Source organism: Anastrepha obliqua, chromosome 1 (assembly GCF_027943255.1).
Source record: "Anastrepha obliqua isolate idAnaObli1 chromosome 1, idAnaObli1_1.0, whole genome shotgun sequence".
Lineage (NCBI taxonomy): Eukaryota > Metazoa > Arthropoda > Insecta > Diptera > Tephritidae > Anastrepha > Anastrepha obliqua.
Window position 1 is genome coordinate 123,050,952 of NC_072892.1, and position 20,510 is coordinate 123,071,461.

Here is a 20,510-nt window from a genome sequence, read left to right on the forward strand (position 1 = left end):
TGGGCGACGCAGATTTGGAATTAAAATTTTTCTAATACTAGAATTAAACTAATGGGTTTGCAATTCTTTAGCGAGAATATCAAAATTGATAGTCCTCTGGGTTAGTTGATGGTACTTCAATGCCTGTTATAATTTTAGTAATTTTAGACCGGCTCTAAAGTGGTCTAAATATGCAAGCATCTAATCTAATCATTATAAAATATGTGGACTAGTTGGTGAGAAAAATAGTGCCGTCGTGAAAATACCGATTTTCCACTCATGTTAAGAGAACGGCGGTCATCGTAGCCGTTAATAAAGTTATTAAGGATATAATACATTTTTTTTGCACAAATTTCAAAGCTTAGCGTTCTTGTTTTTACTGTAGTATGAACTACAAAGAAAATTAAGTTGTTTTGAGTGATGAAAATCTATATTTGGACCTCCAGCGCTTCATTGCTTATCTCTTTGTACATTGCAGCTGTCTAGTTCACGAGTGTCAAATATGATTGACTAACGATCATTCGCAAAAATTATAAATCTTTTGCAGATGCCCCCGCTGTTCTCGAAATTGACGCTAAACCCCAAAAAACTTCACTTAAACTCCAAAAGGACTTGAAATTTTAACTCAATGACTAAAATATTGGGAATAAAATCCAATGAGACAAAATCAGTTGAAGTAACTTTTACACTCAATCACTCAATAATCTTAATATTCACCTCGACCCCAAGCTGTCAAGGAAAACACATATTTTCAATAAACGTAATGCACTTGGAATCAAACTCCGAAATATATACTGGTTACTTAATCGAAATTCTCATGCTTCTCTCAAAAGCAAGCTCTCACTCTACACATCCGTATTAAAACCGACATGAACGAACTGAATACAGTTCTGGAGCACTGATGCCAATTCTAACACCGAAACACCGCAAACATTCCAATTGAAGACACTTAGAATGGTTACAAAGCACCAATTTATATCACAAATTGAGTTTGAATCAGCCCTTGCGTGGATGTCAGGTAAAACCCCAGGTGCAGACAGAATCTCATATCCCATGCTACAAAAACTGCCTTCTATTTTAAAACTCAGAATAATAAGGTTATACAATAATATCTTGATGCAGGGAGTATATCCACAATGTTGGAAAAATGCTATTGTTCTACCTATACCAAAATCGAATAGTATATCACCGGAAGTACTGGGTTACAGACCGATTTCACTGCTTTGTTGTCTAGGGAAACTCCTCGAGAAAATTGTTTCTAAACGTATATCTTGGTATGCGCTGAAACATAATTTAATAAATTCACAGCAAGTCGCAATTAAACAAGGACAAGATACCATGGACGCTTTGCTCGTCTTTGATAATTATGTATCCTCCGCACTATCAAACAGAAGACATGTTTCAACCTTAAGCCTGGACTTCGAAAAAGCCTTTGACCGTGTTGGTATACACGTGGTTCTACGTCAAATTGAAAAATGGAATATAGGTTACAACATATACAACTTTGTAAAAAGTTTTTTATCAAACCGCAAATTTAAAACTAAAGTAAATTCAACCTTTTCTAACATTTACGATCTGTACAACGGTATACCACAAAGTTCTCCGCTCTCAGTAATTTTGTTTGTCATAGCATTTAACGAAATAAGCAACATAATATCCAATTATAAAAATGTCTCCCATATTTGTTACGCCGACGATGTTCTCATTTTCACTAAAGTAAATGATTTAAACGTTGTCAAGGAAGACTTCCTTGATGTACTTTCTGCCATTTCTAGCTGGTCTAATTGCTCTGGCGCTAACATAAACACAGGAAAATGCAAATTGCTTCACATCTGTCGTAAACACAAATGTGATGGCATAAAATTGGAATATAATAATGTTGGTATTGTAAATACAAATAGTCTTAAGTTTTTGGGTATTATCTTTGATAAAAGATTAACTGTTAAGGAACACTGTTTGTATGTTAGAAATCAATTGGCTGCCAGGCTTAATGTTATTAAATACTTAAGCTCAGAAAACTGTTTAATTAACATCTCAACCTTAGTTAATGTAACGAAATCGTTTATATTGTCAAAGATAGATTATGGTCTTCCGGTATATGGTAATTGTTCTAAGAGCCATATAAAACTTAATTTATACTTGCGGAAGCTGGAGGAGAGAATTGAGCTAAACACCAAGAAGCTGATACCAAAGTTGTTCCTGTCTAATAATAGGACACTTCACGAAACGGTGAGTGACACCATTAATCTAAAACGACCACTGCTACGAAAATCTGTAATGGCGTCTTGCATCGAATATGCTAAAGAACTAGGAATTGATGGCCCGTCACTCAGGCATAATGATAATCACCCACCGTGGTTTTTACGACAGTCGTCCTTTATTACAGATCTCAGTAAATATCCTAAGGAAAACACCTGCCCTAGAATTTACCAACAACTATTCCGCGTTTGCTTGGCACCTTTATCTCCAGCATGGAGCCTTATTTTCAATGTCGGATCAAAATCAGAAGATTACATATCATTCACGGTTGTAAAATCTTGTGGTGAAACCATGTCAACGGGACACTTACTGCCATTTTCGTCTGTCTATACAGCAGAAGCCATCGCGATATTGAAAGCAATTTACTGTGCACTTAGCTCTTCATCAAAAACCATAATTTGCACTGACAGTATGTCGACTACAGCATCCATTCTAAACATAAACAATAATAACCACATCATATCGTGTATCCGTGACAAGTTAATTGCAACCTATAACAAAATTAAAATAATGTGGGTACCAGGGCATAAAGAAATCGCAGGAAATGAACTAGCAGATCTGCGTGCCAAGCTCGCCGGAAAAGAACCTTTAATCTCTTTTTAGTTCCTCGACAAGAGGGATTTGCATAATTTAATTTCTTCACAACAGCGTATAAAACAAATGATTGAATGGAAATCCATCCGACACCACTACACGCAAATTAATGGTGATAGAAATGCGCCCAAGTACCCATCATCATGCCGATGCAACGATATCAAAGCTTTCGTTCGACTACGCTTAGGGCATACCATAGCCACACACTCGTATAAGCTATCTGGTATCAGCCCCCCATCATGTCAGTATTGTCCTGCGTCAACACTCTCCATCACACACCTGCTCAACGAATGTCCACAGTTCACGTCAATCAGAAGCAACATATTCAACTGCGACAACGCCATTGATCTCTTAAAAACCACTACACCCGAAAAAATTGAGAAAATTGCCAAATATCTAACCCTAACGGATCTTCGTAAAGTAATTTAACTCCCTGTAGCTATAGCTCTAAGTAACGTATTGTTAGCAATTTAACTGCTATCTCAACTCAGTAATTTCCTATACTTTTTATATAATGTTTCATATTCACACATACTTTTTTCATACCGGTGAGCCGAAGGCCCTGGCAGCCAGTGCTCCTTTTTTGCTGTGCAATAACAATTGTATTGTTGTTTCTCATTTTTGTAAATAAAAAAATAAAAATATCACAAATGTCCAAATCCATCGTGATTTCAAATTTCCCACAATAGCTCAAGAATTAAAAAAAAACTTGCCACATCACACAATATAAGACTTCAATCGCACCCAAAGTCTTTAAGTGTGGAAACAAATTTCAATTCCATCTCCTTTAACAGACTGAAGAGGAAGTCAACAACGGATTTATTATGCTAAGAAGCAAAAATCTAGCATGGGTGCTTTTTATGCGTGCCTGGTACAATGTCTTAGTCTTAAGTACTAGTAGGTATTGAATAAATGGATTAAAAAACATTTACTTAGACTTGGTTAGAGTTGGATTCTTTAAATTATCTTCGATATTAGAGAGAAAAATCGCTAGAAATTTTTTTTTCCATGACATAACCAGATTTTGGTTGATCTTTGCAAAATTGTTGAGGAAGGGACAGTTTGACTCAAAAAAATGTATAAAGATATCACGCTCTCAATACTAAGGATCGTTTATAGGCACACTTTTATGTGAGTAACATATTTTGGCACTGAAAACAGCTCAAGTGAGCTTTGCTACAGTCTTTGGAAAAGATTTCTGGTAACTAAATTAAACGTCATACATTTATCAAAACACGATGCCCGTTGCAGAGTCAGTTATAACTTCGGCCATAAACGTCAAGTTTGGAATTAGGAAATATTTATGTATTTACCTGCATGAGAGTTATCGCCATTGACAACTATGGTTTGGCAGCTGAGAATGGCAAACCGTGTTGACATTTCTATTTAGTAAGGCTTGGCAAGTCAAACTGTGCGATTCGAGAAAAAAATAAATCTGTTCGCGAAGTTCACAGAGCACTAGCAGCATCATCGGTCCTTATTTTTTTTCGAAAGGAGGAAGAAGCTGCCGTTACGGTAAATGGCGTGCGCAATGGAGTCATGCATTTTTGTTTCCACAAATTAATCAACTAAACATCAACGACATTTGACGGTGAAAATTACCATATATCCCGCTTAAGAATCGATTGGTTTCAATACTCAAGCCACCATTGACGTCATACGGCCAGATTTAATGGAAAAAGGATATCATATTCAAAAAATTAGCTAGCGGATTATTATTCATTAAGAAATATCATTCCTAAAATCTTTCTTTTTGTATTATCATTTAAAGTTCTCTATAAATTATGAACACCCCCAACCATTCGTCGTGTCCTGAAATGAGAGGGTTATAATGGCCGAGTAGCTAGAAAAAGCCATATATAAATGCACGTACTAGGAAGCTGCGGTTTAATTTTGCTAAGGAGCACATAAATATGATGAAACTTGTTGAAATGTTGAAATAGTCACTTTCCTGGATGAGAGCAAATTTAACTTATTCGGTAGGGACAGGAAAGTCGTGGTTTAACCAGAGAATGTTAATGCAATTAACGGAAGCACAATGAGAAGCTGAAATCCCTTAAATCGAGTGAAAAACACGGCAGTGGTTATTTGATGGTTTGGGGGTGTATTTCCTCCAAATGAACCGGCAATTTAGTTTTTATAAATAGAAACAATTGTGAATAAGGAAATATGTTGCTATATATTGAGTCAGAATTTGAAACAGTCAGCAGTAAAAATGGGCATTATGTCTAGTTTTAAACTGTATCAAGACAATAACCATAGGCATAAAACCCAATAGAGAATGGGTGCTCGATAATTGACCAAAAGTTCTTGCTACCCCACCCGACTTACACCAAATACCAGTTCCTTCTCCCATTGAACTAAAAACAGGGTTACAGGAAGAATGGGCGAAAATTGGGTTAGATTACATGCAAAAATTTATTAAAAACATGCCAAAACGTTTATCCGATGCTATTAGCAACATTGAATTTAGTACTAAAAATTAATTCTATTAAGTTTAGGCATTTCTGTACAATTATTTTGTTGAAAAACTGAACATTGATGTTTTATGAATTGTTGGCTATTTTGTGTTTTCTTGTCCTATTTTGTTTATAGCAATTCAATTTTTTAACAATGGCCAATATATTGAATTTACATAAATATGGCAAACTCCGATTTAAGAAAAATTATTATTTTTTTTATTTTATTTAAAAATAATTAAAATTTGGGACCAGATAATAACCGAATATTAAAGTTACCTATTGTTGGTTTAATTGACACTTTTATCCTTTGTAGGGTACGTGCTCGAGGTCTTCGGTTTCAAAAGTTTCGAGCTTGGGTACTATCGAATGTTAATCTCGCATCAACGACGGAAATTAGGGAAAATGTAATATTAGTATTTAAGGGATTGCTCATCGCAAAGTAAATTTTTTACTCCGATCTTAGTTTAATTTTTCTCCATTGGTTCTTATGAACGAAGGCAGAGAGACCCAAAGTAAAATTTGTCTTCTGATCTTTATAACATTTTTTTTACGAGGTACCCACTTTGACCTTATGGTCTTTTGTGCCTTTCACACTTTCCGACACTGGTTATCTAATCATTTTAAGGGATACATTTACATCTTATCTTATGAGATACTGCAAAGCAATTCAGATATTCTCTAGCACCTAAATAAACTTCAAAGTCTATTCAATAAAGGGCAAATTTCGAAAGCATGACAATGTTTTATAGAATAACTTCCAATCTCACCTGAATAAATCCACATTCAATCGCGTCCTGGTCGTAAACGATAGCCTCCGGTGCTTCTGTTGTTATGTCAACCACGTTGCTGTATACAGGCAGCAGAGCATCGTACATGCAGCAAAATTGCACAACCATATTCAACTCCGTTTGGGGGATGACCATTTTCAAGGGATTACCCTGAGAGGTGCCATCCACACCCTCCAAGATAAAACCGATCGATTGCACAATTATTTTCTCGTAAAATTCCTGCAAAGCCAAGTGAAAAAAGAAAAACGTAAAACATAAGAACAAAATGGATGATGTCGAACTAGGCAAATAGTAATGGAGTAGCCGCCTTACATTTAATATCTCGTGTTCGCCTTCGGGGCGCGTCAATATCCAACGTTGCCAGTACGGAGCGTAACGCAGATTTTTTGGATCCACATAAACCATGCCGGCGCGGGAGACAGTAGCTGGTGATGCGTACCACAAGTTGCCGACCTACAAAATATTGCAGCAGTGAATATAACTGTGCACATTAGGGTGGAGCGATTTTTTTGTTATCGATTTTGGCAGACTTGCAGAAAGTTGACTTTCTATTCCAGAAATAAGAGTGTAAAATATTATTTGCATTTTCGTACGTTAAGAGGTGCCACCTATTAATTTTTGCAAGTATTTAATTCAATATTTTCATTTTCACCTCGTAAATGGGCATACATTTATACGTATTCACTTTTGGTTTTTGTTTAAATTGATTCCAAAAGATTTTCAATACCTATTAAGGTAACTTATAACTTATATTTAGCCATTAGCTATGGTGAAAAACAAAATTGTGAGAGTAACTTTGGCTGTCAAGCCATACAAGATTTGACAGAGAAAGAGGCTAACGAAATGCAAGTTTGATAGACTTAGCAGGTTTGCTCTTTAACATATTTAACAAAGGTGAAAAATATTATTATGAGGGAAACTTCGGCTGCCACGTTACTTGGGGATTCGGCAGCCAAATTCTGTATGATCATTTCACACTTAAGTCCAATCAGTCGTTGTTCAGATTACAACTAAGTAAAATGGGGGCTTGCTGCAGTGATTTTTTTTCGTATATTATCAACACAATTACAGTTTCTTCATAAACAAACCCAAGAATGCCAGAAACAAGATTATGCGCATCAGAGAGTGCCTGACGTCACATAGGCTCAGTTGTGCAGTGTTACCAACCCTTTCCTCTTCGCAATTAATTTAGTGCTTTTTTATATCCAAAATGCGAACATTTTTGAGTTTGGTGTTTGTTTCTTTTTTTAATTTAAAGTTACCAAAACCGTAATTTAAAGAAAAAAATGAATATTTAAAAAAAAAAGGCTAAAAAAGGCCACTCTCGCTTTTAAAGCTTGCTGAGAAGACTTCAGTGCTATTGAAAATTTGTTGATTTTTATAAAAACTGATGTTTTGAAACTGCAAATTTTGATGTTTGCTCCTTTTGACGTTATACAAGAATATTGCATCTATTTCTCTCTCAACTTTTCTTTTAATTTTTGTGAATGTACTGAATTCGAGTTAAAGCCTTATAGTATAAGTTTATTCATATTAAAAAAAAAATACCAAGAAAATTGCTGATTATACTGAAAAAACTATAAAGACTTTTCTGAAAAAAGAGTATTTTATCTTGTATCATAACCTCAAATATATTTTATAGAAAAATATAGTTTTGAGAAATTCTCTTCACATAAGTTTTAAATACAAGAATGAATATTTCAAACTCTTTTTTTTCATACAGTCTATTGCACATAACCATAACACATTTATTTAAAACAAAAACGCACACAGTAAACACAATTTGTCACGCATATAAACCTCTTTAAGTAGTTCAATAAAAATTTGGTATTTTCGTTTCTTTAAATGAGCATTATACTGCTTTTTTATATCCAAAACTCTCTCTCCGAGAGAGAAAGTGTCCTGCTCGAAGGAGAAGAAGAAGAACAAACTTGGAAAAATAAATGCAAATAAAGCGAAGCATTAGCCACACACAAATATAAAGAAGTAGACACAAACTCTAATATAGAAAGTGTTAATAAAATAAAAATTTATATGCGAGTACTCATTTCGCCTTTTAAACCACTCCTGCACCAAATTGAACGATTTTGTTTCCTCTTTAATGCACAAATAAATGCTATACATGGCCATTATTTTTTCCCGCGTTGCATGTTCACTCAGCAACGATCAGGTTAAACTAAAATCGTCCACAAATCCACACGAGAGGGCCACATAAATTTTGAATGAATTACTTAGATTTGTTTCCCGTCTGCGGCCTGCTTAACACACGCACAAATAATACACGATTAATCACCAACACCAACAATAATCGCAATTGAAGAGAATGTGACCAGATGATCAAACAAAGTAAAGCTAAATAGAACTGAGTAAATTATTGACTTAATTTTTAAAAACATTTATATGTTGACATACGAATAAACATCACATTTTAATTAGAAGAGGCTAGAAAAATGCCAGGAAGAGAGAACTAAAACTCCGAGGTTAGAGAACAAAAAGAAAATGTTTAATCAAGTTACGAAAATGGTAATCTGGTCACACTGATCCCCAGTGCAATTAGTTGATATTGTCAAATTTGATAATTTGGCGAGCAAAGTTACGGTACCGTGATCGGCGTCACCTTATTATTCTCTCCATCGTGAACAAACGGCTGTGATGATCCGTGAGACGTCAGCCAATCAACTGATTCTTTCAAATTTGCTGAGAGCCGGTTAGCGGTCTGATATTGAGTACACCTCATGGTGAATAGATTTTTAAAGGAGTGGCCAATATTAGACCATTAGCCGGCTCTCAGCGAATGTGACAGAATCATTTGATGGGCTAACGCAGTAGGGGTAATGAATCGGTTGCTTTATGAAAAAACTAAGAATGTGTTAGTGATACGCGAAAAATAATTAGCGCAATGTCACTTCGTTGCCGTTTGAACAACGACTGTTTGGGAAGTGTGTAAATGCGTGAGAAATGATACTGCAGAATTCGACTGACGAATCACCGCCGTGACGTGGCAGCAGCAGTTCCCCTACCAATTTTGTTTTTCACCAGAGTTTTGGCCAAACCTAGTAGTCTATCATCCTTGAAATAGTTTGATGCATTTGGTGGCATTAAAAGATTTTCAGTGACGAGCCGGCATTGTGGGTGAAAAGTTGTGTCGGTTTTTATTATTGATTACCTAAAATATTATTATTAAAATTATTATTATTTTATTTTACCGCTGCCAAATCTTTGTTATATGATAATTAAATACCTTCATGGCAGTATAAAATTGCATTGTTTTTTCCAAATTTGAAATTAATAAAAATAATTAAAATATTATTTTGAGAAGTGATTTTTATTATCTCCTAAAAAGGCAATTTCTCACTGCTGTCCTATACAAAAAAAAAGATGCTTAACAAGTATTCACATACGAGTGGGGCTTAATAAGTACCCGTTAAGAAATGAAGACACCATTTTTTTCAAAAAATTTTTTTTTTCCAACATAGTCCCCTTTTAGAAAGATACACTTCTACCAAAGCTCCGATCATTTTTTAAACCCTCCAAAAAATAGGATTTGTCGAACTCTCCAAAATACGACTCTATCTCGGCGATGACTTTCTCGTTTGAACTAAATTTTTTTTCCGTGAGCCATTTCTTCAAGTTTGGGAGCAAGAAATAATCATAGGGAGCCGATCGGGTGAATACGGGGTGCGGCAGCAATTCATAACTCAATTCATGAAATTTGGCGCCCAACTCCAGATGAATATGGTGAAACAGCACCTTCTTCTTTGCCAAATGCGGCCGTGTCTCCTTCAATTTTTTGTAAAAGCGGTCCAATAACTCACTGTAGTATTGTCTAGTGATCGTTCTTCCCTTTTTTAAAAAATCCATGATCCCGCCCGGATCCCAAAAAATTATCGCCATGACCTGCATCTGCTTGTTGTCTACTGTGGGGTCGACAATTTTTTCATCGCCAACTAATCACGTGAACTATTAATTGCCATCCCAGTTGACACACCTATGGCCTCTGTTACTTCGCCCATTTTCGTTCGCCGATCAGCGAGAATCATGTCGTGGACTTTTTGAATGATTTGCACGGTAACCACGTCTGCCGGGCTCTCATCAAAAACGGATGTTCACCCAGGTTTGAATTCGTTGAACCACTATCTAACTGTGGTCATGGAGAGGGAAGCGTCTCCGTAGACAGCATCCAACTTTGTTTTTATCTTCTCGCATTTTTTCCCAACAAAAAACGTAAAGCGAATTACCCAACGATACTGCTCTTCTTCCATCTTAGCGAAAATCACGAAACACGTCTTACTCAAATAGCTGCCAAATCCAAACTAACCTAATAATCAGACTGAAGTTTGTTTTGCTGTCATTTGATAGATGGCAGCACACGGTGCTAATACCAACTTCCCTCGGGAACGCCCTCTGTCATCAAATACGGGTGCTTATTGAACCGCCCTCGTCCTATCACTCTGCCTTAATGTACATACATACATACATATATAGGCATGTGTTTGTTTATGAGGAGGCACTTACAAAGCCATTTATCAAAGAGGCCACACAGTTATCTTTTTGTGTTGCTTTTTTATGCATGTGTGCAATGTGTGTGTGTGTGTGCTGTATGACGACGTACACCTACAGCCAATGTTGACAAATACCAAATGCATCTGCTACCTGTCTTTGACTGCCACTACACGCCTCCACACCGCACTGCACCAAACAAAACAGCGTGTCCTTGTAAGCAGCTGCCCGAATTGGTATTGCGTGTCTTTGTGCACTGATACTTACCTCAAATAGCAGCGCGCAGTAGCTTTCCAATCTGATGCGCTCGCCATTCGCTAATGTCAACAGCTTATTATCATCCATAACCGAGTTCATGTTCTCAATCCACAGAGCGTCCACATCCCCGTCAAAGCAGACATAACGTCGTTCCTGCCGATTAGAGGAAGTGAGTAGCAATATAAATAGAAGAAACAGAGGGATTGCCGCAGCGGATGCATGCATTAGGCTGATTGTATTAGTTTGTCACTTGTCACGTAGCATGCAGCCGATGTCGCATGTAGCTCATGGGTATTACACCACCAATTGTGGCGCAATTGAAAAGCAGCGACCTCGTGCAAGCGGAAATGATACGGAGCGAAATATATAGTAGGTGTCGAACGGAAGCTTGGCGCTTGTTGTCCGGATGCACAGAAGCGGATGCGTTGCGCCGCCTAGCTAGCGCCCGTTGTGACTGACATTGCAATCACATTTGACATTTTTTGTGCCTGCTTGCCTGCACAGGCGGGCGGGTGTTAATCTATTGTTCTGTGATATAAAAGCAGCGATGTGGCGCTGCGGGATTTATTAGCGCGTCTTGCAAGTGCGATTTCCACTTGGCTGAGGATGCGGCAAAGCAAGCAAAGCCACTGCCACTGCCCCTGCCACAGCTCCTGGTGCTGCGCTTGAGCATGTAACTGCAATGACACACTGATAAGTGCATCTCAGCATCGATTGTGTCACATTGACAACTCGACGCTAACCCCAGCCACATGTCAGCTTTGACAGCGCAGCAAATCTGTTCCAGCGCAATGGCGGAGTGCGAGGGCATAGAAATCTCTTGAATACGAGTATGAGCAACATCGAAATGCTCTTGACTACGACGCGTCGGGGATTTGAGTTCATTTTCCTATTTGTTCAATTTTTTCCGACTTTTGCTTCGCCGCACAAACAAGAGCGAAGCAGCGAAAGGCCTTTTCTTGAAGCCCTTGTAAATAGAATGCGGCAAGCTCGTATTCAGCAGGTAAGGCCACAAAATGCCGTAACACAAAAGTGCCATGATGCAGTTGACATTGACATAAATTCTTTTTTGCATTTGAGACTTTCGTGGTGAAAAATGTGCGCAGAGGTGAGCGCGGTCACCGTTCAAGAAATTCGCACGACACACCAAACTGATTAGCTGTCACAAGCGTAACGTTATTGTATTAATACTGGTGTAGGTATGCGATTTTTAAACTTATATTTTAAAGAAATTAACTGTTTTTCTCTTTTGTTTCGCCTTAAAATGCACAATCAAAAATGCATGTCAATCAATTTGAAGTCGAAATGTGCCAATCAAATTTGCACCTTCATCCACCATTGATGCATACCAAAATTGTCAGTTAAAATTTAAATGCTGCGCCAACAACAACACCAAATACTGACGGTCATTGCGAATGCTAGCTGATTGGTAATCAGCACCAGGAACTGCCTGTGGTATGCTCTCACGGCAGTTGGCGTTGCATAGGCATACAGTGTTTTCAGTAGTGGGTCAGAATGGAAAATATGTCGAATGCTGCTGCAAAGCTTCAATTGCGCAACAGCCCAGGCACTAATGGATATTATTTGAATTTGACTACTTTAAGATCTCTTTGCAAAATCAGTTCATGTCTTATATGTAAATACAGGGTGATTAGATTTTTTCAGGACATGCATATATGTAGTTACAACTTAACTCAAGAAATAAAGATGCAGTCAGCTATCGTCGCTAAATGTGCAAACCACACCGATTTAGATATTTCTAATTTTCCTAGGTACGCCTGTTCATTTGTTCATAAGGCTCACCGTGAATCGGAAGCATCAGGCGATGAAGCAGAATCTGTGGCAAAGCGTTTTTCTACTGTTTGGTTTGCAGATTTTATTCGAGAAGTGCAACCAATTACTGACGAGGATCCTTCAAAATCAATGAGGGCTCTTGCGAGGGTGTCTCTGAAGATCTCCGGCATGAATCCTACGTTATGCGTAGCAGATAGTTTATGTCGTAACAAAGACGAGAACAATAGCGGTTGGTTGCCCACTACAAAACACACTCAGGCTCATAGCCCATTGGTAAGGGCGCGTGAGGAACCCGCCCTCTTTTAAAACCAATGTGAACCTTTCAGAAACTTTAGAAGGTCACAGATCTCAACCGAGCTGAAATATTCCAACTTATTCAAAAATTGTCGACCTAAACGGGTAAGTCTGTGAGTGGATAGAGCAGAACAGTGGCACAGTTGCGGGAAAATCGTCTCTCCTTCCTCATCTAGAGAGCTTCTACAGAAGTCATGTTTTTGCCCGCTCACCCTCTGGGCGTGTCTGTATATTAAACAGCGTCCCATCATAACGAAAATCAGTGTGCTAAAACTATGTTTATCTGGCTTAGCAGAGATTAAGTGCGTTTAGCATTGAGAGCCGGCCACAATTGTCCGGTGATTCTGCAAGGGGCTCATTACGACAAATAAAAATACTTATAAGTAAGGGTATGGCTAAGGCATCGGCTGTGTACTCGTCAGTCAGCTAGGGATCAAGTCTCGCTAGTTCATTTCGTCGAATTCCCAATCGCCAGGAACTTGTGTGACTTTTGGGAAAAATTACTCAGACATCTTTGTCTTTGTCTAGAATTTAAAAATTTAGTTGTCCAAATTTTTAAGGAGTCAGCCTTAAGTACAAGGTTGGCCATATTAAACTGACCCATTGAGTAACCCTATAACTTTTTACTGTAATTTGAAATCTAAGGTTTACGTCAACAAGCCAAAGACACTAGGCGCACTTAAGGCCAATATCCGACGAGAAATAGCCGCCATATCGGCCGAGACGCTGGCCAAAACTATGGAAAACGCCGAAAAACGGGCACATTACGCTATACGAGCTAAGGGCGACCACTTGCGCGATATCATATTTAAAAAGTGATGTAAACGAATCTCCTTGAACTAAATTAAATGTTTTTCACAATGAAACACAAAAAAATGTTTCTTTTTCCATATTTTTTTTAATAATCACATGGGTCAGTTTAAGATGGCCAACCCTGTACATATCCAAATACGTGCTAAGGGCGACCACTTGCGCGATATCATATTCAAAAAGTGATGTAAACGAATCTCCTTGAACTAAATTAAATGTTTTTCACAATGAAACACAAAAAAATGTTTCTTTTTCCATATTTTTTTAATAATCACATGGGTCAGTTTAATATGGCCAACCCTGTACATACATCGGATATGTACACACATTCTGTCGTACCGGGAATTGTTCAATAAAACGCAAAATAATTGCTTAATCGTCAAAATTTATTTTGTCGGCTTCAAAATAGGCTCCGTTCGAAGCAATTCACATATGCCAACGATTAGTCCACTCATCAAAGCACCTTTTAAAGGCGTTTGAAAAGATCTTCTTCAGCTCCTTCAGCGAATTATTCTTAATGGCCTCTATAGACTCAAAGCGGCATCCGCGGAGTGACAATTAAAGTTTTGGGAAAAGGAAAAAGTCACAGGGAGCTAAGTCCGGTAAATACTGTGGTTGTTCGATGATATTTGTCTAGTTTTTGGTAAAACAAGTATTCTAAATATGAGCCTTGTGAGACGGTGCGTTATCGTGGTGCAAGATCCATGAGTTTTCTTTCCACAAATTGGGCCGTTTCCTACGCACATTCTCTCTCAAAAGTCGCATTAATTCCAAATAATATTCTTTATTTACCGTAGAACCATTTGGAACGAATTACGAGATTCAACGAGTAACATGACTTTCACTTTTGACCGACTTCTACGTAGTTTTTTGGGTTTCGGCTCATGTGGATAGCGCCATTCAGCCGCCCTTTGACTGGTTTGCATGTCAAACTCGTATACCCACGTCTCATCACCTGTTATGATGCGCTGCATAAACGTTGAGTCCGAATTCACTTGCTCAAGCATGTCTTCAGCCACCTTCTTCCGATGAATTTTTTGAAAGAAATTCAACTCTCTTGGAACGAGTTGAGCAGCCACGCGTCTTATGCCCAATCGATAGTGTAAAATGTTGCGAATTGATTCGTGAGAGACGCTAAGGTCACGAGCTACGTTTCTCGAACTTAAATGATGGTTTTCCAGCTCCATTTCTTTGACTTTGGGCGACCAGATCCGGGCAAATATTCTACGACTGCTCGGCCCATTTTAAAAAAAAGTTAGGCAAATGTGTAACGCGCTCTGTTTAAATGAACAATTTCCGATATTTTTTGACAGAAAGTGTGTAAGTTCGCTTAGTTACTTCAACAGTGGCATAAGCTAATAAAAAGATAAGTACGCAAGAGTTACCAAAGTTCTTTTTTATGCTGTGTAAAAAATGCATGGCTCCATCTCTATTAACAGAAATTGAAGACGGGTCTGATGGCTATACCGAAAATAGAGTTCCAGAAATGTTTCGGGAGCTGAATCAAACGCGGGCATGAGTTGCGTTGCAGTTGATGCGGAATACTTTGAAGGCGGTAATATCAGTTTTGAGGAATAAATTTGTATTTTGAGTTTTCTGAACATATTTCGGGAACATTTGGATTTGGTATGGTGTTTTTTTGGTACTGGAAAGCTTTACTATAAACTCTTCTGCACAATTTTTGATAAAACATACTTGAAATATATAACAGGGTTTTCTTCGAGCAATGCAGCCTAGAAACTAATTGAAGCCATATAGACCTACCCACTGAACCACTGTACTCCTGTGCCAAACGCACATTCGTAATAACTCGTAAATATAACGTATAAATGCTAATAATTAAAACTTGTGTGCATATGACTCTTGTATGTGTGCCTGTATGTGACATCAGTTTGTGTGTAGCCACAGCCATACTTACATACTACATACACACACACTCATATAGATGTGCATAAATAGTGTGCATTGGTGTTGCAATTTACCTCTCGTTCGGTCGGCCTATTCATCTCACGAAATATATTCGAAAATAATCCATCAATCCAATCGCGTGTATCCATGTCGAGGAAACCATATAATTCGATTACCGAACAGGCCTGTGTTAAATAAAAATTGTTCGCATCAAAATTAAGGACACCGAAAAATTGTAAATAAAATCGATTGGCAGCAGCAACAATAAAAACAACAGAAGGCGAAAAAATTACGCAAATCGGCATGCAGGCGCATCAAAACACGCACTCACACACACAGGCATTTATGGCTGTATTTTTATGCATGTGTCCGTTATGTGCAAAATTTATGCACGTTTATTGCATACATACACATGTTGGGACGCAGCAAAATACAAATAAATACAAAATAGCCGCACAACAATAATAATAACAGCACTTAACTATGATGAACGCTGGCTCAGGCTATGGCGCCTATTTGGCATCGAATGCGGTAAAAAAAAAGAAAATGTTGCTGCAAACAGCCGGGCCGAATTAAATAAAATTAGAGTGCGCAAAAGAAACCGAAATTTAATTTACTTCTGCATGGTAGTGAAATAATTAAAAAAAGGGGAAAATTTAAATGCACACAGGTAAATAGCAGAAGGTAAATATTCAATATTTTTGCATAAAAACGAAAATGCGGAAAATATTCCACAGCTTTTTACCCATGAACACTGAAAAAAATAAATTTAAAATGTAACGGAGTTAAAAATGAGACACAAAGATTTGGGGTCTGCTATAATATGTTGAAACTGGAGATCCCAAAAGAATATGTCGGAAAAAGTTGTAAAAAAAAGAATTTCCAGAAAACAAGAAAAAAGAATATGCATTAAATTATTAAGATAGTTTGATTTATTTAAGCTATTTATTTATTATTATATATAAAAAAAAATTACAGAAACCTAAATATCAGTTAAGCATTTGATTTAGATTTGTGGGGGGTTGGACAAGTCCAAGCACTCAGTCAGTATACCATTATAACACCCCCGGATAGATTTCAGTAGAAAGAATAGAGATAAGAAAGATAAAAAGGGGATGGTAAAACGGACAAATTAGTTTGAGGTCACTCTTCCACAAATGTCTTGGATTCATTGATGAATTTTAAGAGATCCGGAAGAGGAAGAGTATGAACTTTATCCCTACTCAGTATATCGCAACCCAATATCATATGTCTGATTCTGGAAAATGCAGCACAGTTACAGAGAAAATGCTCTGCAGTGTCGTCATTCTCAAGTCAGGAAAGGCATACCGGGCTGTCTACAACCCCCATGGGAGCTATATGCTGACCACAGACGTTGTGTCCTGTGATTACACCCACCAGTACTCTCAGGTCCTTTCTGCTGGGGTTTGGGAGAAAAGTCGCTGTTTTCCTGTTTGGTTCTTTCTCTCTACTCTGCAGTGCAAATTCCAATACTGATGTCCCGCCACTTTTTGTCAATTAGCCAGTACGCCACATTCATGATGGCATAGACTTCTGTAAGGAATACCGCGGCCATCTGTCCTGTGACATAGGAGTACTTATTGTCTTCGTCTAAGTACCATCCAGATCCGCTTCCATCACTGGTTTTGGATCCGTCGATGTAGAAAGTGTGCTGATATCCCATTAATAGGTTCTCTGGACTTAACCATTGATCTCTATCTGGGATCAAAACATCATACTTCTTACCGAAGCCAACTTCTTCATTTCCCCAGACTCCGTTTAACTTGAGCCTGTACACCGCTTCCATTTCTTCCTTTCGAATTTGAAATTTGCAAGTTCAGAATGACATTAAGGGCATCACAGATGTCGTACTCATGGCACTTGTGATACCCAAGCACACACTTCTCTGTAGCCTGTTTAGGCCCTTAGATGTTGTTTTAGTATAAAACATATAAAAATTTGGATGCTTTTAGGTTTCACTGTTTTTATTCAAAATACGGCTCTCAAAAATTATATGTGAAAAAACTATATAATTTATATGTCCACTATGAGTGTGTCCTTGCAGACTGTCATACGAGAATTTAAATTTTCAAGCACTCGCTCTCACTCTATATCGCAATGGGTTCAGCACTCTCGATCCGCGTGTTGTGTTTCAGCTCTGACATCGTAGTTGGCTTATTCACATAGACTTTACTTTTCGAAAACCCCCACAAAATGTAGTCTAATGCAGTGATCTTAGATCTTATGCTTAAGTGACCAGTTTATGGCGTCAAATTAATCCACTAGGAAACTCCGATCGCAATAATGCAATGTTTCCTCATGTTTCCTTGTGTTAATAGTATTTATTTTGTAAGGATATAATTGCAAATCTTTACATTAAATTTCCCAAAGAGTCGGTTCATGAACGTCTCTAACTCTTGAGAATGTCCAGATGTTGAATATTGTTCAGTAACAGTTTGCGCTACAACGGCAATATTCTCAACAAAACATCCAGCCCTTCTTGTATCCCCGACAAAACCGGTTTCTTCACACTTTTTCTTAAACTTTTGAATTGTAGATTCATTTGGACGTTGATTTTCGCCACGAATTTTGCCACATGTTATTCTTAAAGATCGACCACTTTTATTTACGTTTCAATAGTTTAATTGGTCGTTTTATTGTGAGATTGGACATCTCTTGACAATTGTCAAAGTTGGCACAATTTAATATTGTGGACAGATCCCTCAATTGTTTTAGCCTGGATGGAAAAGCTATTATGGATATGGAAAACGTACTTTGCAAAAATAACGTCCGAGATCCTCAAAAACGTCAGCAATGCTACGTGGCGGCATGTCTCCGGTGCCAGTAATCCAGCAGATCTAGGCACTCGAGGAGCCAAGCCATTGAGGAGAATTGCTCATTGTGGTGGACAGGCCCGGAATGGCTAACAAAGCCACCCATACTCTAGCGAAAATTCCCGTCCAACCACCAATCTCAAGCAGAAAATCAAGACGTGCATATTTCGTTGCTTAACGTGCACGATTCTCAAACAAAAAACTAAGTCGCAAATGATGGCTGTTCTACCCGCAAACGCTCTACTTATGCACATCTTTTCCAAACGACGGCATCGACTTCGCTGGTCCTTTCTTGGTAAAGCTCGCAACACTCCGCCAAGGATCTTACTCTAAAGCATACGTTCGCGTTTTCGTATGTTTCTCCACAAAGGTAGTTCATCTTCAAAATTCACTTCATCAAAACAGCAGGAAGTCACAAATTCGCGTATTAGGAGTTTAACACTCTCCCTATTCGTATTGAAGCGATTTTGACCACAAGACCGTTACTCCCGACATCCCAAGATCCGGATGACTTACACGCCTTAACACCAGATCATATTATGCGCTGTGCACTACTTCTTTCCATCCCTGAATCAAGATCCGACCATCTCTCTCTCTCAAAAATAAATGACAAAAATTAAGGGCTCTCCATCATCAGTTCAGCAGAAGGTGCAAAATGAGTACCTTAGAGATATCCACAAACGTTATAAATGGAAGAACCAGGAAAACAACTTGCGCGAAGGAGACCTAATCGTTATCAAGGACGACCTCTCATCTCCCAATGAGTGGCGAGTAGGATGACTCGTGAAGCTACATCCCGCTTCTGATCAAAATGTTCGCGTGGTAGATATCCGCATCCAAGGCGGAACCATAACCCGCAAACCATATACTCTCCATAACATTATATGTTCACCATACTTATAATTTCTTTCGAAATTAAATTTAGTCGCAGATGTGAAAACTTCAGTACTGAGAGGCTGAAAAAGTGTATCAGCATGACTGCGTATAGCTTTTCAAAAACTAGGTATTCTATTTTTCTATAGCCGCAACTGAATATAATGAATACCCTTTACGTAATTTAGGGCATCTCTGATGGAATATTTGCCTTGAACCCTGTATCCCTCCCTCAGAAGCGAACGAGCAGTCGTTGATTATCTTTAAAAAGTGTTCCTTGGAGCCGGAGTCGACATTGTCAGTGGAAAGTGTTAATAGTTACTCCAATCTTTAAAAAGGACAATGTAAACCACGGCCAATGGCGGACGCCGTAGCCGAATGGGTTGGTGCTTGACTACAATTCGGAGTTCAGAGAGAACGTAGGTTCGAATCTCGGTGAAACATCAAAATGAAGAACAAATTTTGTCTAATAGCGGTCGCCTCTCGGCAGACAATGGCAAATATCCGAGTGTATTTCTGCCATGAAAAAGCTCCTCATAAAAAATATTTGCCGTTCGGAGTCGGCTTGAAACTGTAGGTCCCTCCATTATTGGAGCAACATCAAGACGCACGCCAAAAATAAGAGGAGCTCGGCTAAGCACTAAAAAAGGGTGTACGTGCCAATTATATATATTATATTATATATATATATTCCATGTACCTCGTAAGAAACTGCAAATCCCGAAAATCCTGAGGTTGTAGGGCACTAACAACGCTAATTTAATATATATGAATTATCATCATTCTGTTAATTGCTGCATCCCTTTTTGTGATTAATTCTTAGCTTTCAATAGCATCAAATACATACATACATATGCGTGTACGTATGTATGTAGTTGTAGGAATTTCTTTTCTCGCTGCATGCTTCCTCTTTTGCATTAAACTGCATTTTGTCTGTAGTTTTAAATTTCAAATCGGACCGTATTTATAAGGAGCTTGTGACATGGGTAGGCACGGATGCAGCCAACTTGCTTGCATTGCGATTTCAATTCATTGCCCATAATGGACTTCAGTAATTAAATGTGAATTAAAGAACAGAAAATACAAAATAAAAAAGAGGATTTGCACAATTGTTGGACGCGTGTGAAGGTTGCAAATGCAATTACGCAAATTACAAA

General features: G+C 38.0%; 1 protein-coding gene across 1 annotated transcript in view; it reads right to left on the minus strand.

Annotated features, from left to right (window-relative positions):
- The window catches only part of LOC129235947 (dynein axonemal heavy chain 10), a 319,120-nt gene that overhangs the window by 125,954 nt on the left and 172,656 nt on the right, over window positions 1-20,510 (minus strand). The window contains exons 41-44 of the mRNA XM_054870043.1: window positions 15,721-15,831; window positions 10,850-10,993; window positions 6,395-6,535; window positions 6,062-6,301 (exon numbers count right to left, since the gene is read on the minus strand). Of these exons, the coding sequence (XP_054726018.1) occupies window positions 6,062-6,301; window positions 6,395-6,535; window positions 10,850-10,993; window positions 15,721-15,831 (636 nt within the window). The remainder of the gene's footprint in view (window positions 1-6,061; window positions 6,302-6,394; window positions 6,536-10,849; window positions 10,994-15,720; window positions 15,832-20,510) is intronic.